Here is a 24895-nt window from a genome sequence, read left to right as displayed (position 1 = left end):
GGAATTCAATTCAATCCACCACTCATTCCCTCATTCATTCATCCAAATATTCTAACTGTTCACTCTGACCTACCATGTGCTGGGAGCGGGAGAGGAAAACGTAAACAAGACGTGATCCCTGCCTGCACGAAGCTGCACGCAGAAGGGAAGACAGGCCAAAGGGGTCTGCTCCAATGTCGTGCGAGCAGCACTGGAGGTGGGCACATGCACGGTCTTCCCTTTGCTCCTTCTCCCTTCTGCCCAAACCTAGCCCGGTGTCCAACCCTTGACCGGCAACCTCGTGTCTAGTGTGTTAAAATCTGCTACCCATTCAATGCATTTCCACATCCTTCTTAATGTGAGAGGCCAGTGGTAGTCTGGGGACCACTATGCCGCTGTCTTACAGCTCTTTCCAGGGCTCGGCATCAAGGACTAGGTTTGGGCTGCTCCGTGGGGTCCAGCCCTTCTGGGACAGTGTAGTAGGAACTCACTCAGGCTGAACCAGGCACAGTGGCTATGAGGAATGTCCTGTCCAGATCACAGACGACAAGAGCTCCTGGCAGCAGAACTGCCCCGCCTGCGCCGTGCCTACCCCTCTGTTAGCGCGGCAGCCAGTGGGGACAGCGTACTGCCTGCCCCTTCAGCCTTTGGCCCTCCTGCCTCCCCCCAGCTCAGGGGACTCTTCGCACCCACCTTCTTGGTGACAATGTTGCCCTGCTCATCTGTGAATTGTTCCTCAGTCACCTGCTCCCCTGGAATATTCTGAAGCTCATTCCCCTGCAATTAGAGAAAGGGAGAAAACTCAAGATTAGTAAGTGGGCATTTGGGAACAAGACAGCAGGGTGTGGAACTAGAACAGCAGCGGCAGCAGCAACAGTCCCAGTCCGACGAATCCTCACCCCGGCAGGAAACTCCAACTCAGCACGTAGCGGCAGCCAAACCCGCCTCTCCGAGTGTGAGAGGCGCCCCGTGGGGCCATGGGGACAGAGGACGGGATGGAGCCCAGAGCCTGCAAGAGCTCTGTGTGCTCATCCTCCCCACAGCACCGGAGGGCAGGCAAAACGGGGGCGATTATGCAAGTTTCATGGAGGAGACCCTGAGAGAGTGCGGCGCCTAATTTATTCCCCTACAGCACTTCACAGAGGGGAAAGCCCTCCCACAGATGCCATCACACTGAGTGTGACCTGAGGACAGAAGCAGGATGAGAGCGGGCCTGCCAAGTCCCAGAGCCGAGCTTGCTCGGCCATCACGGAGAGCCTGTCCCCGGAAGCCCCTCTGTCCCTTCTCTCCCAACGTGTCTCCGGCCCTGGAGCCTGGCGCCTTGCCCCAGGTCCTCCCTACACACATCGCAGCACCGTGCCCTGTGCCCCGGCCCCCCGGCCCCCAGGGCGTCCACCTCCAGCTGCAGCCCTGCCTCCTGCCTGGCGATTACCTTCAGGAGGACCCGACGCCGGATTACCCTGGTGGAGATGGTCTCCTCGTCATCGCTCAGGGCCTCATTCTCCCCCAGCTCCTTGTCCAGTTCCTGGTGGATGTGCTTCAGCACAAAGCACAGAGAGCCCTTAAAAATGTGCATCACATTCTGACAGCTGACAAGGAAGAAACCCAGCAGCACCAAGGCGACCAGGAGCTGGGTGATAAAAGTCCACATCCTCACCAGGCCAGCCCTCCGGGGACCAGTGGCGCCAGGGCTCTGGCCACTGCAGGGGTCCAACCTCTCATTCTCTTCCTGGACCCCTGAGTCCCCGTGGGACCCCTTCCATTCTCACTCCAGTCTCCAGGCAGGAAGCTGACCGGCCGGCCTCTCACTAGAACTGCCCGCCTGAGTGTCCTCCTGCTGAGCAGCCCCAGGCTCTGCCCTCACGCCTGGGTGACGTCAGCCTTCGATAATTTTAGCTTCCAAACCAGCTGCTGGGGTTGTCCAACTGGGCTAGAAGGAAGCCGGCAGGTGTGCATGTCCTGGGCACTGAAAGCTCGTGTCAAAGTCACTGTGAGAGACCCTGCCCCGCCCCACTCGAGGGCTTGAAGAGGCCATGGCCCCTCACCTTTCCTGCCTGCGGGCCCCCATGCAAATTAGAGGCAGCTCTACCCAGGGAAGCTTGCCCATTCGGGGACTCCAGAAAAGAAGGCATTCAGGGAATGCAGCTACTTGTCTGTTCCCATGGCTGCTACTGCCCGTGACCAGAATGACGTTTACTCCTTCTCGTGGGGATGGGACCAGCTGATACCCTGGAGAGTCAAGGGTTTATTTCAAAAATAGCCTTGGGATGAGTGATGTGCTCGGGCCCAGCGCAGCAGAGTCCAGAGCAGGTGGCAGGGCCCGTGCCGTTCCCATCAGCCCCCTTCCTGGGCACAGCAGCCCTGAGCGTAAGCGTGTAACGGGTGTGCCTATTTCAGGCCTGTCCTCAAAGGCTCTTCCCAGGCTGAGCTGTCAGCGCCCGCCCGCGAGGAGCAGGAACCACGCGCACGGAACCCGCCTCCCCAGGGCTGATTCACAAATGCAGCCGCAGCAGCTGCAGCTGAAAGGAATTCCACTTTCGGGATCAGGCTGTTCCTCCTGGAGCAGCAGCCCATGTGGCAGAGAGAACAAAGATCTGGGACACGACACAACGGCCCTGGAAGTGAAAGATGGGCACCTCCTCTGGGCCTCAGGTCCCTCATCCGTCAAACAGGGTGGATTCAAGTGCTCTCCTTACCCCCTTCGGTCTCGAGAGCGCTCTAAGGCGCAGGGTTGGTACATACCACCACCATGAATAGGAACGGCAACAGTTACTATAGTGCCCGCTGCTCTGCAGGCTTTGTTCCACGTGTACTTCACACGCACGCACTTGGTTAAGCCCTGCAACAGTCCTACCATGCAAGTTCTATCATTTCCCACAGAGGAAAAGAAGCCACCAAGAGGTTACATAACTTGTCTAGTGAAAGAGTAACTAAATGAAAGAGTCAGATTTCACACTGCTATCACTACACAACATTGCCTCATCTCAGTAAGAAAGCGCCGGAAAAAGAGAAGCCACAGCACATTTGGTTTTGGCCCAGCCACCAAGAGGCCAGCCTCAGGTGTCTCCCTCAGCTCCTCAGGGAAGGACTGGCTGTCTTACAGTCATTTCAGGCCTGCCTCCCAAGCCCCAAATTACAGGGCATCTCTCCATCTTTCTGTCACTATTTTCAGAGAGTCACTGGACATACCAGCGAACGGGTACTTTGCAAACCGGCACCTTAAATGGACCTTGTTTTCCTCCCCGGGGGTCCTGTCCGACGAGTAGGACAGCAGTTCCTCTACACCATCCAGTCCTGCCCTAGGCTGGGGGGCGTCAGGTATGGTGGGCCACCTCCCCTCCCCGACTCCCTCAGGTAAAAAGGAGACCTGGGCTCGCTGTGTGACCCTGGAGACACCCTCAGCCACTCTGGGCCTCAGTTTCCTCCTTTATAAACGAGGCAGTTGGAACAAATGACCCAGAAGGTTTCTTCCTGGATCCTCTGGGGTGGCCCCGTTTTCTCCCCAGGCCTCCACTCACCCAGGGCAGAGGAACGGCATCTTTCTCTCTCCCCGGGAGTCAGGGGTCCAGGCCTGGTTAAGAGCCCCTGTGCTCTGGGCCAAGCACTTGCTAATGGGAGCAGCAGAAGTGGGTGCCAAGCAACAGCTTGATGGCCAAAAAATTTCACAGGGTGGGCTGGGGTTAAACACGGACGCTGCCGCCTGTCCTGTTCGAGGCACATACTTGGCAAGGGCACATTCTAAATAAAACCTGATTTAATTCCTAGCAGCTTTGACGGTCAGCAGCCTAGGACCATTGCGGAGGCGGCCGAGCCCGGCGGTGTCCAGAGGTGCCTGCGAGGGCTGACCCCAGGCAGGAGCGCGGGGCAGGGAGGGAAGAAAGAAGCAGAGGGAGAGGGAGGAAGGAAGCCACCCCTGGATGAGGAGACGGTGCAGATCGGACAGTAAGAAACCGAGTGAGACACAACGTGTCATTTCTGCACACATTAAGAACACAAAGGCATAGAACAGCAATGCAAATTTTTATAAGAACCCATAAATTAAAAAGGCACATTAATAAGATGTCTGGGATTTGCTTCAAAATAATATAGGGGAGGTGGGAGAGAGTGGAGGGGGGTACAGATGAGACAAGATTGGCCTGGGCAGTGTGTGCACGGAAAGTTAATATGATATTCTGTCTGCTTTTGTATTTATTTGCAATTTTTCATAATAAATTTTTTTTTCAAAAAACACATTGAAATGGATGTCTATGGGAATGGAGAGGGGCAAGAGAATAAGAATGGGGCATGAACATAAAAGTGAATTAATAAAAAAAGTTCAGTGGGATAAACCAAAAGGGATGGAGGGAGGACAGAAGAAGGAAAAGGCCAGGCCACTGGAGGAGGGGGGGCGAGCCTGTGGCCGACTGCCCCCCGCCCCCGCATCGGTCCCCCGCTCCCATGGCGAGCCCACCCACAGAGTCACAGAATTCCTTGGCGATAATCCATTCACTCCCCGTTTACCAGCAAGAAATCAAGGTGCCAAGGGGACAGTGGCTTGTCCACTGCCACGCAGACCATGGTAGGACCAGAGTTAGCCCAACACCCAGTTCTCTCAGCTCTAAACCCTTTCTAAAACATGATGGAAAAAGAAAACAAACAAGAACCATGGCTTTGGGTCAGCCAGACCCGACTCAAAGCCCACTTCTGACCCTGTGACGTTGGGCAAGCTGCTCAGCCATCAGCGGCCGCAAGGCAATGGCCTCGGAGAGCCCGGGCAGTTGCGAGGACGAGGGCAGCCCTGGCTGTGCCCGGAACGCTAGGGAGCGCCACCCTGGTCAGCCCGCGCCTTCCCTCAGCAGGGGTCAGGGCGGTAGGCTAAGGCCAAGGAAGCTTGGAGGGAAACTGAAGTTGCCACCACAATTTCTAAAGAAAATAAACATGCTCGGCTCTGGGCTGAGTGAACGAGAGGTCGCCTGGGCCTTAGGCACCTTCCGGCGCTGGTGCAGGACTCAGCAGGTCCTGCTCTGCGGGCTCTCACCTTTAGCACCTCGGAGAAGGCGCGCTCCGCCTCCTGCACCCACTCTCGGGAGTCTTGTCGCCTCCGTTCCCAGTCAGCCTGCAGCCCCCGGGCCTCAGGCTGCTCTGGCTGCAAGCGCTCAGTCGCAGACACCAGGACCTTCTCGTACTCCCGAGACCCGCTGGGCTCCAGCCCTTTGACGGTGGTGACTGTTCTCTGGAACGAGTGTGGGCCTCGTGTGACCTCCTCTTGCCAGGAACCTTGGGCAGCATCTTGCAGGTACGAGACGATGGAGCCTTCGCCCTCCCAGTCCTGCAGTCTGCAGTCCCGGAAGAGAGAAAGGACACCTGGTCACCCCTCGGTCTCTGCTCCTTCAGGCACCCTCCCCCTCCAGAGCCCTGTCTCACCCAGGACACATCCTGTACAGCCCACCCAGGGGGTGGGAGAGCCTGTGCAAATCACACAGCTGACTATCCCGTCCGGAGAGGTACAAGTGGCCACCCATGCTGTCCAGGAGGGCAGGGCTCCGGGTACCAGCGCCACTGGCTCCTCCGTGTACGTGGATGGCTCCACTCTGGGCTCCCGAGGCCCTGAGCTCCCAAGGCACTAGGCTCGCGCCGAAAATCCAGTCAGGGGGGCCCCATCCCCTCACCTCACTGCCCCCCCGCCCAAGCCCTCCAGGCATCCTGCACTCAACAGTCCTCATCGCGGTGCTCATCTGACAAGGCAGTCATGCTCTCCCCAGAAACAGGCTCCTCCAAGGCTTCTGGGACATCGCATTGGCCTGGTCCCCCCACCTTTGGTCACTCCTCCAGTGTCTTCTGTTGGCTCCCCCTCATTTCCCTGACTTCTGAACACTGGGGCAGCCCAGGGCTCAGTTCTCCGGCCTCAGCGCCATCGTGTCCACTGCCCACGGGCACTCGTGCAGCCCCTGGCGGTCGCCCTCAGCCGCACGCTCCTCACAACCAGACGTCCGTCTCCAGCATCCCTTCCTTGAACTGCAGATGTGGGGCTGCCTCCTCCACATCTCTGCCCTGCATGTCTGACAGGCGTCTCGAGGACAGCGTGGTCAAATCCACACTTATGACCTTCTCCCCGAGCCTGCTGCACCCAGTCTTCCCCATGGCAGTGAACGGCACCGTTGTTCAACTTACACGGAATATCCTGAACACAACCACTTCTCGCCACCGTCACTGCTACACTCCCAGTCCGTGTCGCCGCCAGCGCGGGCCTCCCAGCTCCTCTCCCCGCTTCTGCCCCTGCCGTGCAGGCCATTCTCACGGCGTTTGTCAGATCGCCTCGAACTCTGCTCAGAACCCTTCAACGGCTCCCCATGGCTCCCAGTAAATGCCCAAGTCTTTCTATGAGTCCCGAAGCCAGACACGTCTGGCCCCCGGTACCTCCCTGTCCTCACTTTCCTCGATCACTGTGCTGGAGGCTCCGCGGCCGCCACACTGTCCCTGGCCTGTGCCAGGCATGCTCTACCTCAAGGCCTCTGCACTAGCCAGGCCTTCGGCTGGCTGTCTCCTCTCAGGTACTGGCGTGGCTCACCCCCCGCCCCTGTAAGCCTTTATTCCAATGCCGCTCTCTCAGGCTTCCCTGGGGGCTGCCCTATCTACAGTTTCAACCACCCCCTCTCCACACACATACACACCTCCTACTCCCGGTCCCTGCTTTATTTTTCCTGTCACCACGTATTACCTAGCATTTCTCTTTCAATTACTTTGAATTTTATTTACTTTATCTTGTTTACTGTCAGTCTCCCCCCTGGAATACCAACTTCTTACAGGTAGAGACTTTTGGTCTCTTCTGTTCAATGCCACATCCCCAGTACCTGGGCACTTCTGCAAATGCCTGGCACATAGTAGGCACTCAATACATATTGCTGGGTAAGGGAATAGAATTTGTCTGTCCCCGCTGGAAGGCTGACCAAGGTCACAGAGCCAGACTGTAACACAGTGAACCCGAGCTCTCAGGCCTTCTGGTTCCCCATCTGATGACCTCGCTGTCACAGTGGTGCAGCGGCCAGCACACAGGTGCGTTCAGTCGATGCTTGTTGAATGAACGGCCATCACAGGTTGTTGGGTGGCGGCCTCTGTTGCAGGGAAGCCAGAATTTCAGTTCAAATCCGCATAGGTTCGGTCTGTCCAATTCTGCCTCCTACTCAAAGGATTCGTTTAGGAACTAAATAAATCTGTGCTGTCTCACCTTCTGAACAACATTCCTTTTCCTTTTCCTCCTATGATGGTATTTGGGCCACACCAAGTGGACCCTGGGGAATGTCTAGTCAGCGCAGGCTTTTTAGTTGAGTGATGTGGGTGGGAAGAGGGAATGAGAGCAGATTTCCCAGGGCCTGGCCAGACCTGAGTGAGCTCCTTGGGCGGCCCCAGCCTTCTGGGAGCACATCAGCTGTATCCTTGCTTTAGAAGAAACTTAGGAAACACAGCAATATGGAAGAAACAACTGCTGTGACTTGTTTCCTGTGCCAGTCCAAGAAGGTGAAAGCAATACCCACCACACGTCTGTCTCCTCTCTCTCACCCGAGCCCCACCCTGTACTTGGCACAGCACCGGGAGTGTGGCATTGGCGGCGTGGCGGTGAGTCGCGCCACGGCCAGGGAGCTCTCTGTGTCTGCAGAAGCGCATACGGCCCTTCCGCCCGAACCGCCACCTGTGCTTCCCTGCCTCTGGCACAGTACCAGCCTCTTGTCACGGGAAGCTTGGTGAGGAGCTACCCACAAGAACAACCGCGCCTTAACAGTTGCAAGCTCTGTCCTGTCCTAGATAAGCCCACCAGCCTCACTCTTCCAAAGGCATAGAGTAGAAAGGACACCATTATCAGCTCCGTCACACGCAGGCTGTGTGACCATACAAAGGACTATCTGGGCCCTGGTGCTTTCAGGTTTCTAAATATGGTCTTCAACGATAAGCGCGCAACAGCGATAGGAGCCCAGAGCACCTACCCCAGAGGCACTGTTCCTCCAAGCCTTATAATCTTTCTCCTAAGTGTGCTACACCCCTCCCACACACAAACCCGAAGCCTCTCTCCTTTTAGCCACACCCAGCAGGTGTCAGGGAGGCACTGGCCTTTGCACATCACAGCTCCGTCCTTACAGGACAGAGGCCTGAGTGAGGGCTCTGGCGCCTACAGAACAAATTCATCCTAGGGCGTTTAGAACAGAGTCAGCGTCAGCAGCAGCGCCTAAGAATTCCCTCTGAACTCACTGCCAGGCACAGCCTCGCCCGGAAGCCCAGGAGGAGGAAAGGCATCCCACCGCCGCAGCCCCGCCCTTACCTGTCCTGGCTGGTCTCCAGCACCCGACTCACAGTGGGGGACTCTGTGATGCGGGCTTGCACCTTCTGCTGGCCTGAAACAAGAGACACTTCATTCTCTGAGTCCTGCCCTGCACCTGTCGAGTCCTCCTGCCTCTTACGACCTGGCAGCTTCTCTTCTGACCTCTGACCTTCCTCCTGGTCAAGCAAATCGATAAGGCCATTTGTGGCATCTGAATCCACTGTGTCGTCCTCCACAAGGTCCAGAGAGCCCAGTGTGGGGCCCTGGGGTCCCTCGGAGAGCACCCCCTCCGGCTTCCACTCGTGGCCAGTGGCGTCAGAGTCCTCGGCCTTGCTGCACTCCAGAGAGGAGTCCTCAGCAGTGACCAAAGAGGGTGTGAGGCCCGCAGACCACACCTGCATGTCAGACATCTCCAGCATGGCGTCATGCTCCGTGGCCGCCAAGGGGATGGCGTCTATGACGGCCACCTCGTTCCAGTACTGGTCTGCACGCAGCGGAGAGGGAAGCGCGTAGTGCAGGGAGGCAGGGGACAGCAGCTCGTCCTGCAGCGAGGAGTAACCTGGATGGGCAGACAGAGGGCAACATGCTCCAGAAGCGATTTCTGCCACACACGCTTACGTGCAAGTCCACGCACACGCACACAATGGGCACAGCCACAGAGAGGCATGCGCATTCCGGGCGAGGGGCTTTCCAAGCTCGAACCCTTTTGCTCAGGCCTTGTGGCTGCTGCCCAGGGTACCTGGGCAAGAGAAACAAGGCTCTGGGTTGAGTGGGCGGCAGCCAGGGAGAGGGGCGGAGAGGCAGGCGCCTGGATGGCAGAGAGAAGAGATTGGAATTTGTTTCCAATTTAGAGCACTAGATCAAGAGGCCTTGATCCAAAGGATTAGTGCCCCACCCTGTCTCCAATCAGAGGAAAACCGCACTTCTCCATGGCTGGGCAGAAAGAAATGTTGTTCTTTCTTTGCTCAAAACTTCCCTTTAGCACAGTCCTTAGGGTATCTGTCAGGAATGTGTTTTAAAGGGAGGGAACAGCCCACCCAGAGCCAGGCTCAGTAACTGAGCTGCTTTGGAGGGGTCTAATGGGTACGCCCAACACCCACAGACTTTGGCGCAGCGATCAAACAGGAAACCATTTGGTTTGGGATGAAGTAACTTTTCCTCAAGTTGCAGACCGGTTCTAGAATTTAAATGATCTCAAGAGGCGCACGTGAGGGCTCTGAGAGATCAAAACAGGGGCCAGGTCAGAGGACACCAGGAGGCGCCAGGCACACGGGCTGCTACCGGACTGCTCTGCCTGCAAGCTCCTCCGCCGCAGGCCCTGAGCCTCACGCCAGCTCCTGGGCAGCCGTGAGTGGGTGGGATTGGAGCCGGCCAGCCCAGGATGCTGTGCTTGGCCCCCCGGGCAACACGGCCTGTTCACGTGTTGGTTCCTTGCTGCCTGGCTCGGACCGGAGTCCCTGCTAGCTTTCTGAATGGCTGGTATTGGTTCTCTGGTGTTCAGAAGTGACTTGACACCTGAGTGAGTGGCACGTGTAAGTGTGTGAGGAATCTGTGCGCCAGCTGAATGGGCACTGTCCTGTCAGACGGCTCTTCCGCTCTCCTCCAGCCAGGGGTGGGGGTCCCTGTGAAAAGGGGGAGAGAGCCTCTGACTCCCCTTCAGAGCAGGCGCCAACCTGTGGGTGGGAGGAGGAATGAGAAGCCAGGATTCTCCATTTGGCTCAGCTCACCCGGGGAACTAGGGAGCCGGTGTGTGCCTGCAACTTCGGAAGACCCAGCAGAGCCAAGGGGGGACCGTGGGTAGGGGAGCAGCTGCCTCCTGCAGAGTCTCTATAGACCTTCCTGTGTCGGCAGCAGCCCTTCACCTAGTGTCCAGGCTCTGCATCCTGCCATTCACCCTGACCCGCCGGCCAGCTCCTTCCCGGGCTTGGCCTTTCTGTAGCCAAATGGGCCTCCTCATCCCCAACTCCAGACCTCAGCTGCGGCTCCCCCATTCCTTCTCTACGTCTGACAATACCATCTCCAGCTATCCTCATTCACTTGTTCAACCACAAATTATTCATTGAGACCCAATTACATGCCTTATACCGTGCTAAAGGGTTGGGGATTACAGACGCACAACACTCACAGAAAAGACAAGTTCTCTTTGGCCTCTTTTTTCCTGAAGTTTTCCCCATGACTTCTGCTCACATTGATTTGCCCCATCCCTGAACCTGCTCATGAACAGTACACTCTCCTTGAGAGCAGGGATGGTGTCTACCTTGTCCTTCCCCTTGCCTAGAACAGGTGGGGGTTCATTGGCCCTAATGACTACGGCAGAGCTCTCCAGGTATGTGAGGGGGACACGGGAGCAAGAACAGGTGACCTCACCCATATTTAGTAAAGCCACAATCGCTATCATTTACACATATTTCAATGAGCCAAGAACCGTGCTATGTGATTGACATACTCATACATCTTCTTTAATCTTCCCAGGAGAGTTTTCTTCCTGGCTGATCTCTACAAGTCAGTGTGGTTCCATGTCCCAAAATTACGAGAAAGAGGAAGAGACCATGAGGTGGTGGAGTGGCTGGCAGGTAGGGTTTTGTAGTGGCAGAGACTAAGGGGATCCCCCTTTTGTGTGTGACCAAACTAGGAACAAAGAGATGGGAGAGCAGGAGAAATGGATGGGTCAAATCTTACCACGACATGAACTCCACGTTACCGTATGTGAAACCGGGACCCGAGGAATTGGTAAACCAGGGGCAACGGCCTTCAAATCTTCCAAAGAAATCTCTCCAGATATATGCCAGCAGGACTTTCAGAGTTGAGTGCGTATTTTCCTTCGTGTTATTTTGAAAGCTTTATTATATTATTTCCATTACTAACTGAGCATCTGTTTTGTATAAAACATATTCTGACACGTTATCTTAAATTATTATCACAACAACCCTGTAAGGAAAGTAGTATTACCTACTTTATAGATTAGGAAACTGGAGGTTCAGTAACTCGCTTAAGGCGCAGAGTTTATCAGAGTGGCCTTTTAACTAGATTCTGCCATTAACATCTTTTAAAGATAGCTTTACTGAGGAATAGTGGACATACAACTAGTGAACATTTTTAAAGTAGAACATTTGAGAGGTTCTGATGTAGGTGTATATCCATGAAACCACCACCGCAATGAAGAGAGAGGCACTCATCGTCCCTGAAAGGCTTCCTCACGCTTCTTTGTAAATCCTTCTTTTTGCCACCCCATCCCCAGGTAACCTCTGACCTACTTTCTGTCACTATACATTAGTTTGCATTTCCTCGGATTTTGTGTAAATGGAATTACACAGTGTGCACTCTTTTTTTTGTCTGGCTTCTTTCACTCAGCTTAATTAGTTGGGTATCATCCACATTGTTGCATGTATTGATGATTTTTGCACTTTTATTGCTGAGCTGTATTCCCTTGGGTGGACAGACTACAGTCTGTTTATCCATTTACCTCCTCATGGGTTTTGGGGTTCCAATATGGGACTTTTACAAATAAAGTGTTTTCCAAAGTGGTTGTCCTATTTTACATTCCCAACAGCAGCATATGAGAGTCCAGTTCCTCCATACTTGGAATGGTCAGTCTTTTCCATTTTATTCTTTTACGTAGTGGTATCTCCTTGTAGTTTTAATTTGTATTTTCCTAGTGATTAATGGTGTTGATCATCTTTTCATGCACTTATTTGCCACTCGAACATCTTATCGGTTAAGTTTCTGTTCAAATCTTTTGCCCATTCTAAAACTTAAGTTGTTTGTCTTCTTATTCTTGAGTTTTGAGAGTTCTTTATATATTTCTGAATACAAGTCCTATAGCAGGTCTACCAATATTTTCTCCTAATCAGTGATTTGTCTTTTCATTTTCTTCGCAGTGTAATTTGAAGAGTAGAAGTTTCGATGAAGCTTAAATTATCAATTTGCTCTTTTGTGGACCGTGCTTTTGGTGCTGCATCTAAGAAATCTTTGCCTTATCCAAGATCTCTGAGGTTTTCTTTTATATATTCATTGAGAAGTTTTACTTCCAAAAGTTCTTATATTAGGTTTTAGACTTAATATATAACCCATTTTGAGTTACTTTTTGTATATGGTGCAAAGTATGAATCCAAGTTCATTTTTGCGGACGGATATCCTACTGTTCCAGTATCTCTTGCTGCTGCCACTGAATTGTCTCTGCACCTTTGCCGAAAATCAGTTGTTCATACACATGTGGTGCCATTTCTGGACTCTATTCTGTTCCACTGATTTATTTATCTTTATGATAATACCACACTTATTGATTACCGTAGCTTTGCAATAAATCTTGAAATCAGTTAGTGTGAGTCTTCCAACTTTGTTCATTTTCTAGGTCATGTCCATATGAATTTTAGGATTACTTTGTTAATTTCCACAAAAACTCATGCTGGGATTTTTGTTGAGTTTGCATCAAACATATAGGTCTATAGGTCCTTTAAGGAGAATTGACAACAATGTCAAGTCTTCTGGCCCATCAACAAGGTGTATGTCTAGTTTACTTAGGTCTTCTTTAATTCCTTTGAGGGATGTTTTGTAGTTTTCAATGTGTAAGTATTTCACATTTTTGATCAGGTATATCTTCAAGTATTTCAATGTTATTGTAAATGGTATTCTTTTATAATTTCAATTTACAATAATTCATTGTTAATACATAAAGTTCAATTGCTTTTTATACATTGAAATTGTATCTTGCAACTTTAATTAAACTCACTTGTTAATAACTTTTTGTAGATTCCACTGGAGTTTTTATACAAGCAATCTTGTCTGTGAATAAACTCAGTTTACTTCTTCCTTTCCAATGTGGTTGCCTTTTATTTCTCCTACTTGCCCTGTTGTACTGGCACCCTTACTACAGTGTTGAACAGAAGCAGTGAGAATAGATACCATTGTCTTGCTACTGAACTTAGAAGGAAAGTATTCAGTCTTTCACCGGTGAAGCGTAATGTTAGCTTTAGGTTTTTTGTAGATAACCTTTATCAGGCTGAATAAATTCTTTTCTATTCCTACTTCGTTGAAAGTTTAAAAAAAAATCAGGAGTATATGTTAGATTTGTCAAATACTTTTGTCTGCATGTATTGTGATGACCATATTGTTTTTCTTTTTTAATTTGTTAATGTGATGAATTGTCTTGATTTATTTATTTATTTATTATATACTCTCTATTCTTTTAAATTTGGTTGAGGTGAGTTTTATGGTCCTGAATGTGGTCTATCTTGGTAAATGTTCCATTTGAGCCTAAGAAGATTGTGTATTCTGCTGTTGTTGGATGAAGTAGACTATAGATGCCACTTACATCAAGTTGATTGATAGTGTTGTTGAGTTCAACTATGTCCTGATTTTCTGTCTGCTGGATCTGTCCATTTCTGACAGAAAGGTGCTGAAGTCTCCAATGATGATAACAGATTCATCTATTTCCCCTTGTAGTTTTTTGCCTTGAATAGTTTGATGCTCGGTTTTCAGTTGCATACACAGTAAGGATTGTTTTTGTCTTCTAGGAGAAATTGACCTCTATATTATTATGGAATGCCCTTCTGTATCTCTAACTTTAATTGCTTTGAAGTATGCTCTGTCTGAAATTAATGTAAGTATTCCTGCTTTCTCTTGATTCGTGTTAGCATGGCATATTTTTTCTCCATCTATTTACTTTTAACTTGTATGTGTCTTTATATTTAAAGTGGGTTTCATGTAGATAACATATAATAGGGTTGTGTTTTTTGATCCACTATGACAATCTCTATCATTGAATTGATGAATTTAGACCATCAACACTCAGGTGATTATTGATATAGCTGGATTAATATCTATCATATTTGTTACTGTTTTCTCTTTGTTGCCCGTTTTCTGTGTTCCATTTTTGTCTTCCAGTCATTTTCTTCCTTCTGTGGTTTTAATTGAACATTTTATATAATTCAATTTTCTCACCTTTCTTAGCACATTGCTTATGTTTTTTTAAACTTTTTTTAACTCTTGCTCTAAGGTTTGCAATGTACATTTACCAGTAACACAAGTCTACTTTCAAATAACATTATACCACTTCATGGGCAATGTGACCTTATAATGACATAATAGTCTTAATTCTTCCCTCCTGTCCCTTCTTTCATAGATGTCTACTGTCATCCATTATTCATTTTGCCCATATATAAGCATACATAAGCATATAAAAATGTGTGTATGGAGATGCATATGACATATACTTAAGCATACATAATTAAATACATTGCTCCTATTATTATTTTGAACAAATTTATCCTATAGATCAACTAAGATAAGGAAAACAGGAGTTTTTATCTTCATTCAATCCTTTGATGTTCTTCCTTGTTTTATATAGATCTGAGTTTCTAATTTGTATTATTTTCTTTCTCTCTAAAAAACTTCTTTTAATATTTCTTGCAAGGCAGGTCTGCAGGCAACATATTCCCTCAATCTTTGTCTGAGAAGTATTTATTTCTCTTTCACTTTTGAAGGATAATTTTTCAGGATACAGAATTTTAGGTTGCTTTTTTCTTTCTCACAACACTTTAAATACTTCACTCCACTTTCTTCTTGTTTTCAGGGCTTCTGAAGAAACATCTGATTAGAAAATTGTATATTTACCCTATCTGGTATCCTTTTCCTTTCGCCTGAAGGGCTTCCTCCTCCCCCTGCCTGTTAACATTGCTTATAGCATGACTTTCCTGGCGATTAAGTCTTTCAGCTTCTGTGTGTCTGGAAGTCTTCATTTACCTTAAGTTTTAAAAGTTATTTTTGTTGGGTATAAAATTCTAGGTTACCTTAGAGATGTTCTTTAAAGATATGGTCTACTTTAAAAATGTTGCTCCACTGTCTTCTCACTTGTATTGTTTCCAACAAGAAATCTGATATCCTTATCTTTGTTCCTTTATACATGCCGTTCTCTTTTTTTCTGCTTTTAAGACTTCCTCTATCATTGGTTTTGACCAGTTCGTTTAAAATATGTCTTGGTGCCTTTGCTGTGTGCCTCAGTTGGTTGGAGCATCATTCTGCGCACCACAGGTCTGCTGGTTTGACTCCTGGTCAGGGCACATGCCTAGGTTGTGGGTTAAGGGAGCTAAGGGAGGCAACTGATCGATGTTTCTCTTTCACATCCACGTTACTCTCTTTCTCTCTTCCCCCCTTTCCCTTTCTCTAAAAGTCAATGGAAACATATCCTCAGGTAAGGATTAAATATATATAAATGGGCCTGGGCATAGCTGCTTTTGTTTCTTGTGCATGTATTTCATTGAATTCCTTGGATCTGTGTTGCTGTAATTTTCATCAAATTTGTAGATATTTCAGCCATTATTTCTTTAAATACTTTTCACTCTGTTCTCTGTTGGGAACTTTAATTTCACAAATATAAGGTCACTTGAAATTGTCATATAGCTCACTGAAAGAAAATTTTCTTTCTGTGTTCCACTTTGGAGAGTTTCTATTACTATGTAGTCAAATCCACTAATTTTTTCTTCTATAATACCTAATGTTTTATCTTATCCAGTCCATTTTTAATCCTACACATTACAGTTTTATCTCTAGAAGATTGGTTAAGGTTATCTTCCATGTCTCAACTTTTCACCATTGTTGTCTGCTAATTCTAGCATCTTAGTCAGTTTTGGGTTAGTTTCAATTGACTGATTTTTCTCCCCATCATGGGTCATGTTTTTCTCCCTCTTTGGATGTTTGATAATTTTTAATTGGATGTCAGACATTGTGACTATTTTCTTGTTTGGCACTGGATATTTCCATATTCTAATAAATATTCTTCAGCTTTGCCTTGTTATGCAGTTAGGTTATTTGGACATAGTTTGATCCTTTTGAATTTTGCTTTTAAGGTTGATTAGGCAGGGCTGGAGCATGCTCAGCCTAGGGCCAGTTATTCTCTGATTCTGAGACAGACCCTTCCTTTGTTCCCTATGCAATGTCTGTGAGAGATCAGTCTGACTGTTGGGAATAACTGATTAATACGCAAGCAGAACTTGCAGGGGAGCCTCTCAAGGTCTCCCAAGTCCTTTGTCTGTGTAGCTGTCTCTTCTCTGGTTATCTATTTTGGGACCTCTAGCTACTCCAGTCTCCCTGGACTCTCAGGAACTTCTCCTCAATCCAGGGAGTCCTCTTGGACTTCTCTTCCCTATGCCATGGCCTAGAAACTAGCAACAGGATTCACTTCGTATATTTCCACGTCTCATGGATCACCATCCTTTGCTGCCAGATGTCCAATGTCCTGAAAACTTTTTTTCCATACATTTTGTCCTTTTTTTTTTTTTTTTTTTGGCTGTATTAAACAAGAGCGTATACCCAGTCCCTGTTACATCATTTTGGCCTGAAGTGAAATGCATCTTAAAGAGCCCCTCAGGTGTGTCCTGGTGAACATTCTGTCACTCCGGGAATCTCAGTAAGTCTTGATGAGGACTGAGAGATGGTAGCTCTGGTGGCCACAGAATACCTGAGGCTCGTTCTTGGGTATTCTTTGCGACTTTTCCACCTTGAAACTTCCAATGGTGTTCACTTTAATGAAATTTCACTGGAATGAAAATATGTCCATGAAGAGACCTCAGGCATACCGTCTCGTGGCGTGTGCTTCTCCTGGAGCCTCTCCCTTGGGAGCAGTATTTAGGGACTCTGCCTCACTGCTCCCTCTCAGTCTCCAGAGGACCCCGCTGACCCACCCACACCCCCACAAACTCGGATCTGAGGCTGTAGGTGGCCAAACCCAGTGCCAGAGGGATTTCTATAAAGTCAGAACAATGCTCAGTAATGCCCGAGCACATCCTCATAAAGAACATCTCGTGAGCGAGGGGCCAGACCCTAACAAGGTCTGCTGAGTTCCCTAGGTTGCATTTCAGAAGGATCTCTCACTAGGCCTCTCATGTGACTGCCGTAACTCAGTCACCGGCACATCCTTCAGTCTAGAGGTCTCCCCTCTGGGGTGGCACGTTGGGGAAATCAGGTAAGAGGCAAACATACATACTGATTTGGGGGCAGAGCACAGTCCAGTGGTCCCTCCCAGGTCTCGCCTCATCTCGGGTTATCACACTGGGTCTCTGCCGATCCAGATGTAATGTTTATCCTATTAGTTTAATGTCAGTAGCAAGCTAGACGAAGAGTGGACAGACAACCTGGCCTCAGACAGGAGCCATATTCAGTACTTGTATTCATTTTATTTCTAAGTAGACATAGACATTAATATATGTTCAATTTATCAAACCAAATGGAGCTGACAAATACGGGTGTGAGGGTCCTTTTTTCCTTTCATAGGAGAAATCTGTTTTATTTTTAGGAACATGCTATTTTTTCTGCTTTTGGGCAAATTTTTTCCTACATGTTTATTACCCGAGGGCCGAGGTTATCTCCTCTTGTGTAGGAGAAGCGGCCTTTTGACTTAAGTCTCTTCTTGTCTGGCCAGTCCAGGTGCACGTGGCAGGAGGAACCAGGACGGAAGGAAGAGACCTCAGGTTTCTATTTCCCTGGCACCACGGGGCACCCAACCCCTGCCCTTGGTTCCCATGGCTTCATAAGGAGGCTCAGACAGGAGAAATGAAGTAAAACACAAAGGAGGCGAGGTACGACCGTGACCATCAGTGCAGAGGGCTGGGCTGGCCCCCGGACAAGCCACCACTGCGCCCGCCCAGGAGAAAGCCAGAGAGACCGCAGGAGGCTCCTGTCTCCCTGCCTCCTGCCTCTACCCCTCCTGCTCCTTCTGTTTAGGCCATAAGCGCACCCAGACATGGGTGGTCTTCCTGGGACAGGGAAGAGGGCAGGAAAAAACAAACGAAAGCCAATTTTGGTGCCCAGAAAGGCAGAAGGGACCGAGCTTGGGGTCTGTTTCTGAGTGTGCGCTCAGGCTGTGGGGGGCAGCACGCACATGGGGCACACATCCTGTGCCCACCTATCAGGGGACCTGCTGGGGGAGGGGGTGCAGAAGGGGTTGACGAGGTTGGACAGAGAAGCCAGGAAGCTTGGGATCATCTACAATCAACTAAGCAGGGAGAGGGAATCCTTTAAAAAACTTAAGTTAGATCATGTTACTCTTTTGTTTCAAAGCCTCCGATAGCCCTCCATCTCATTCCAAGTAAAACTCAATGTCCTGAGGATTGTCTGGAAGAGCTGGCGTCCTGCGGCTCTCTGACCTCTGCTCCCGTCCGTTCCTCCTCCCTCCTTCTGCCCCTCTGGCCGCTCCCTGCTCTGTGGTCACGCCCGCATCCCTTTACGGGCCCACTGAATGCGCCCTGGTCTGGCTGCTCCTTCCCGTCTCCATGGCTCACACCCTCCTCTCCTCCTGGCCTTTGTTCACATGCTGCTCACTCCCACCGTGACTTACCCCCTACCCCAGCACTCCCAGCCCCCTCACTAGAGTCTCTTTTCTTCCACACCACTTGTTGTAACCTGTTAGCACATTATATAATTCCCTTACATAGTAGGTTATTGTTTCACTCTCCAAATAGAAGGTAAGCTCCATGAAGGCAGTTTTGGGATTTTTGCAGGGGGAGGGAGTCTGTTTGAGGACCGATTTTTCTTCCCTGTCTAGAAGAGCAGCTGGCACGTGAGAGGTGTTTGGAAGGTATTTGTCAGGTGAGCTGACCAACTGAAACAGGGACCTCCCCGCAGGGCACAGAGAGCCAGCCTCACACAGGGACTGAGAGCTCTGTTCGGGCAGTGGCGCCTCTGGGCCGGACTGGGGCTGCGAGGCCTATGGCCAATGAGAGGCACTCACAAATGCCTGGGTTTGTTACTCTTCTTAAAAAACATGTATTGTAGTAAGAACACTTAACATGGAATCAACCTCCTTCACCGATTTTCAATTGTTGTAATGCCTTGTGTATTGTCACCTAATTCTATGGGCCCGTTGTCTTGTAGATTCATAACTGGGGCATAAAGAACCCAAGACCTTGCTGATTTGATTTCATTGAAAGAGCCTGGGGATGTTAAGAAACCCAGCCAGGCGGTGGGCTATCACACAGACAAGGAGCGCTGGGCCCGCGGGGTTTCCTGACGTTGGCAGCATTCCCCCACCGCCCTCCCTTCTTTCCTCTGTGGAAGCGAGTGGGTCTGCCTAGGGGTCCCTACAACGCTCCAGCCAGGTCCCTGAGACACGCCGGGGCGGACCACTGTCTTGAAGCCCTTTACGCTGAATGTGAGGAGTGAGCAGTGCCCAGCGTGCAGCCTCCACGGGGAGCCGGAGACAAGCCCCCACGCGCACACACACATGCCCTCGCACACAGCCGGGAGACACGGGGCGGGGAGGGCTGGCAGTCTCCCACGACATGCATCTGTGGAGGCCGACGGCTCCTGAACACCTGGCCGAGGCGGAGACAGTGGAGACAGGCGGTGGGAGAGGATGAGCGGACTCCAGGTCCAGATGAGGTCAGAGGCAGAAGAGGAAGGTGACAGGGCGTGATCAACAGATGAGCCCTGCACCCAGGGGTGCTAGATGGCGTGTTTCAGGAGACACAGGACATGGAGAGAGACATGGGCGCGGGGCTCAGCGTGAGCAGGCTCCACCCGACAGGAGGAGGCCCTGTGCCCGGCCCGGCCTAGGACTTACCCACTCACGGCCCATGCCCGGTGCCACAGGTGCCCCCAGGAGCGCACGTGTGCGTGGCCGGGGGCGACCATTAAACTAGGAGCGTGGGGAGCGTGAACAGCACGCTGCGGCTGTCCAGGCTGGCATGTTAGGTGCCAGAGGAAGACAGTTCACAAAATTAAAAATTGTTTTTCAGGGTCTGTAAGGAATCTTAGGGATTTAACCCAACTTGCTGATTTTACAGAAAAGAAGATCTCTCAGCTGCACATGGAGTTGGGGGAAAAGGGACTAGAACCCGGCCTCCTGGCTCCCACCACAGAGCAGGCTCTGCTTCTGTGCCCACTGGCTAGGGGCGGGCAGGTGCAGGACTGGGGGCCGGGGTGGGAGGGCCGCAGCCTGCTCCTTCATGCGGCTGGCTCCTTCCAGGGCTGCCGAAAGGAAAGTGGTCCTCCAGAGACCGTAGTGGGGTGCTGCGGGCAAAGGTCAACCCCCGCCCCCAGGGCCTGGTCACATTGGGGACTCCCGTGCCATGCTGAACCACATCAAAAAGAGTGAGGGAAAAGGGATAGGGTGAGAAAAAAGGGAGAGAGAGAAAAGAAGAGACCGGACTCAAAGCAAAGTAACCCACTTCGCCTCACAGAAGGGGTTGCAATAGGACTTCTAAAACGGCTCCCAACTAATCCACATCAGACCCTGGGCCAGACGCTCCACGCCCTTTGCTCTTTAGGCACTGACTGTTTTAGAGATGGGGACACAGGAGCCCAAAGAGCACCCATGCTTGGCGCAGAGCCACACAGGGCATCTGTGAATCGTAGGGGCAGAAGTCGAGCAGCTGCTCCAAAGTTGAGCTCTTCCCACTATGACACCCAGTCCCCCAGCAGCCTGTCACCGATCGGAGTGTCAGAGAGCCTCCGCGCGGAGAGGCGCAGGCCTGTCTCTCTTGCTCACCTCGGTTCTCACTGCCACCGGGGAGGGAGTTTGTGGAGACAGACCTCCCACCAGCGGGAGATGGTTTCCTTAAGTGTCTTGTCCCGGAGGCTGGAAGGCCGGGCTTGGCTACGGCCCAGCTCCTTCCAGGAGACACTCACCATTCATCTGGGAGGGCGAGGAGGAGTAGTCCCGTTCCGTGTGCCGCCGGTCCGGTTTCAGGTTGCGGCTTTGCCTGCCAGAGCCTTCCAACATGTTCACGATCTCGCTTCGGTCAATGTTCCGCAGGGCGGCGTATAGGTTCTCCACTGCCAGGGAGAAAAAAGAAGGCGCTTGCTGAGGGAATTCTATCGTGGGGCTGTGTGGGATCTCACCGGGCTTTGAAGTTAGCCCCGGGGAAAGGGGAGAAGGGGGGAGATGGTTTATTTTTCCAGACTGCGGAGGCATTCCTCTTTTGTCAGGATCCAAACAAACTGCCTCTTCGGAGGAGATGCCATTACCCTTCAACAGATCTTTTCCAATCCCTAACAGCGGCCCATCTCAAAGCACGGAAAAACTTTTGTCATCTAAGAATACTGCAAGAAAAGGAGAGGAAGAATGACTGGATTCTATGCTTTTGAAGAAAGCCTCGGTCCTTCCCAGTTGACTTGAGATGCAAATGAAAACACTCAGTTTCCTCTTTGTGCTTTTGACTATGGAGATTTGGTTGAGGGGGATCTGAAAAGAGTGGGACAAATCTTCCTTCCGAGTTGGAGAAAAAGATGTTTCTGGGAGAAGGAGAACAGGCTTTGCCCACCCGCGCTCCATCCTCAGAGGACAGTTCTCATTTGTTTGAGAGGTTCAACAGGACGTCCCATACCCTACCCGTGTGCTGTTATCTGGGGGTCCCGGTGCAACTGCTCTCTCATTCTGGGGGTGGGAAGAAGACGGAGGCCAAGAGTTTCTGGTACTCTCCTCTAGCAGGACTGCCTAAAGGCCTAGTCACCCTGAGCTCTGTGTGTGTGAGAGAGATGGACAGAGAAGGCAAAACAGATTGATTCCAAAGGCGAATGTCACAAATGGAACATGAAGGAAGAACTACTGTGGAGAAGGCTAGGTCCTAGAACAGGTTTTGGAAAGAGAGGCGCCCTCAGCTTGATGGTACTGACTCTTTGCATTTGTGCCTTCACGGATGACCCAGAGGTTCAACAAGGCTGCACTCTGCTCCAGCAGAGAGTTGGGGTTTTCTACACGGATCCTGTTGATGTCTTCCACGCTGAACTGCAGCTCCCGGGCCAGCTCTGCAAGCAAAGAACCAAGACCGGGCGTGAGCCAAGCCAGAGCTCAGCTCTGGCTCCCAAACTGGGCCCTGCGGGCTGGGGTGTCCAGCAGGGAGCACCTTTGGGTTTGGCATTCTTTCTAGAACAAGAAATACCAAGTAAAATGCAGACACCTACATTTTTGTATCCCCAGGAAATGGGGCAGGAGTAGGGGCGCTCAATAAATAGGCATTGAATGAATTAATGGACGGACATCGTTTCTTCCTCTCATCATTTCATCTATAAGATGATGAGGCGGCCTCTCAGCGAGGTTAGCAACTTATTCAAGGCCACAGCCCCAGCTGAGCCAGCTGATGTCCACTCCATGGCTGTCTTACTACACCAGGATGCCACTGACATTGCACCAGGATGCAATTATAATGGAAATGCATTTCTCGCATTTACATTTCTTCAGGGAGAGGCATTATTTACATTTTAAATGAAAATACAAGTTCCCATCTAAATGCAAGGCAATAACACAGAATGTTTACTTATTTTCCCTCTCATTATTTTTATTGCTATTTCTCACAGGTGCTTTAGAAGGGAGAACAGCATCAGAGTCTAATTTCAAGGATGAGAAAGACCAAGGAAAATTAATAGTGAACAACCATCTCCCCCCCATCCCCCCCCCGCCCCCGCCCCAGCCCCATAAGAAGCAGGAGCAGACATTCTTTTTTTGGATTAAACAATGAACAGCCTCTGAATTTCTGCTGTGAACCTTTGTCACCCTGCCCTCCAGCAAGTTACTGCTCAGGTTTCTGACTGAGGGGAGCCGATGTATATAAAAGGGAAAAAAAGGGGGGGTGGGAATTAAGTTATAGGGCCGGTGGCTGAGTAAAGCACATTTTGAGCTTTCACTTTATTTTGCCCACTGCGTCACTTCAAGTAAGATCAGCCGTTACTGTTGACAAGACACCTGGTAGACTTCAGCTACTGCTGGAGGTTGTAAGTGAAAAATGTTGAGATGTGGCCTTTAACTTGCCTTTCCCCTCAGCAACACCAGCTTGTGAGGAAAGGCACTGAGAAGTGGGCAGGGGGCGGGGGATGTGCTGCCAGGTGACAGATCTTTTGTTTGAATGTTAGTTATTTGTTTGCTGGATTTTCTGGGCACTGTCACTAACTAGCTGCATAAATAAAGTCACCCTGTTTCTCTGGATTTCAGTTTTCCCATTTGTAAAGTGAGGTGAACTAGATCATGTAATGTCGATCATTGATTCTTTCTTACCAAGGAAAACCATACAGGAATGAGGGAGGGAGGAAGCTCCCACCTTTCTATTGGGCCCCAGAGGTGTTGCTTGGACAACAGATCTAGCTAAGACAATCACAACACAATCGATGGTAAAAAGAGACTTAGAAATGCTTTCACCAGTAGCTCCTTAGAGGGAGGGGGTGCAAAGGTAGATGTACACAGGCCAGGTACTTCCCTCCCTCAAATTCCCGGACTCACCTGCCCAGCTGAGACCAAGGTGTTCTGCTATAATCGCCATCTTCATATCTGCTCGATCTGTCCCACTGAGAAACCCTGGGGAGAAGCATTGGATTTCATTTAGTGGCCTCGATGGGACACAGAACCGGCAGGGGTGAGTAAATGACCGCAGGCGGGTGCTCAGTCGGGCGGTGGGCCTCAGCGTGCACCGGGCTGGTGGCTAACCCTGTAAGGGTGAGGTGGGAGCTCAGGCCAAAGGCTCCACCTGCACCGCAGTGTTGATAGCGCGCTGAGTCAGTCTTATCGACACGGCGCCGTTGTCAGGGTGCGGAGAAGTGAGCTCACTCACAGCCTCCTTGGGAGAGGTAGCAGGCACATATCACAAAGAGGTTTATACCCAGTGTTGATTCGCTGAGGATGCTGTATCTCAGGGCCAGCGGTGTCAAAGTCCTTCTCCTCTCATCGGTTCCGCTCCCCTGCAGAAGGAAGACAACAGAAGGGTGCTTGGGGTTTTAGGCTGATCCCCCTTCTCAGAGAAGGTGATTCGAGCCCATGGGCCGTGGGGCGGGGAAGGACCCAGTCCTGGCGAACAGTAAGTGCCCCACTTTGGATCCTGAACACGAAAAGTATCAGTGTGAGAGCGAGAGGGAGTGGATGAGGCCCACACACTCGATTAATAACACCAGCAATGGCAACTCGTGAGGCCCTCTTCCTGTTCCAGGCCCTGTTTAATGCTCACAACAACCTATGAGGAATAGCTATTATTCTTCCCATGTCACCGATGAAGAAACCGAGGCATAGAGGGGTTAAACAACTTGCATAAGGTCACTCAGCTAATGACTGGTGGAGCTGGGGTTTGACTTAAAAAAACAAGCTTCTCTTTCTAGATTCCTTTCTGTTCAAAAGACCCATCTGTGATACTGGTGCGAGGTTCAACACCCTGTGGAAAAGCACCCAGGTGCTTACTCAAAGCTGCAGGAAATCCTATTTTGAAAGAGAGGCTCGTTCACCTAGTCCCCAGACAGGAAAGAGAAACCGAGCCATGGATGTATGAATGTAACCTTGCTTCTTTTCCAGTTTGGCAGGGAAGGCTGATTACTAAAACAACCCCGACAAAAACGCGGAGACATCCATCTCCCTGAAGTCCCTGGGATATGTGCTGACTCCGCTGCTCTTACAGGTATCGACAAAGGAACATCCTCGGTCAAGATGCCTTGGCTGAGCCCCCAAACCTAGGTGTTCGCAGTGGTTGAAACACCAGGGCTCCCTCCCCAGAAGGCCTGGCTCCCTGGGGAAGATAAGCAAGTCCATTAAAGGAGGCTCAAAAAACACTATCAAACGGCTGGGAGATCTTGAGCAACTCGATGCCTAGTTCCAAGCCTCAGGGGCCTCAGACGGAGGGTGCCCAGGTAGAAGCCTTTCAGGCTCCTGCAAACCTCCTA

The 24895-nt window shown here is 50.5% G+C and overlaps 1 protein-coding gene across 6 annotated transcripts in view; it reads right to left on the bottom strand.

Moving 5' to 3' along the window:
• ANK1 (ankyrin 1) overlaps positions 1 to 24895 on the bottom strand; it is a 193438-nt gene that overhangs the window by 7402 nt on the left and 161141 nt on the right. For 3 of the 6 annotated variants that reach the window (XM_054565964.1, XM_054565965.1, XM_054565967.1), the window contains 7 exons: positions 23851 to 23929; positions 23475 to 23549; positions 21878 to 22009; positions 20891 to 21037; positions 8270 to 8828; positions 4997 to 5294; positions 673 to 756 (listed from right to left, as the gene is read on the bottom strand). In XM_054565964.1, the coding sequence (XP_054421939.1) occupies positions 673 to 756; positions 4997 to 5294; positions 8270 to 8828; positions 20891 to 21037; positions 21878 to 22009; positions 23475 to 23549; positions 23851 to 23929 (1374 nt within the window). Of the gene's footprint in view, positions 1 to 672; positions 757 to 1411; positions 1843 to 4996; positions 5295 to 8269; positions 8829 to 20890; positions 21038 to 21877; positions 22010 to 23474; positions 23550 to 23850; positions 23930 to 24895 lie in introns of those variants that run through there. The other 3 variants (XM_054565968.1, XM_054565969.1, XM_054565970.1) reach the window with 2 other exon arrangements.

The sequence above is a fragment of the Pteronotus mesoamericanus genome, unplaced genomic scaffold (genome assembly GCF_021234165.1).
Source record: "Pteronotus mesoamericanus isolate MK-2021 breed Mesoamerican mustached bat unplaced genomic scaffold, CSHL_Meso_final contig_169, whole genome shotgun sequence".
Taxonomy (NCBI): domain Eukaryota; kingdom Metazoa; phylum Chordata; class Mammalia; order Chiroptera; family Mormoopidae; genus Pteronotus; species Pteronotus mesoamericanus.
The sequence above is the reverse complement of the archived record's forward strand: the minus strand, read 5'-3'. Positions and strand labels throughout refer to the sequence as shown.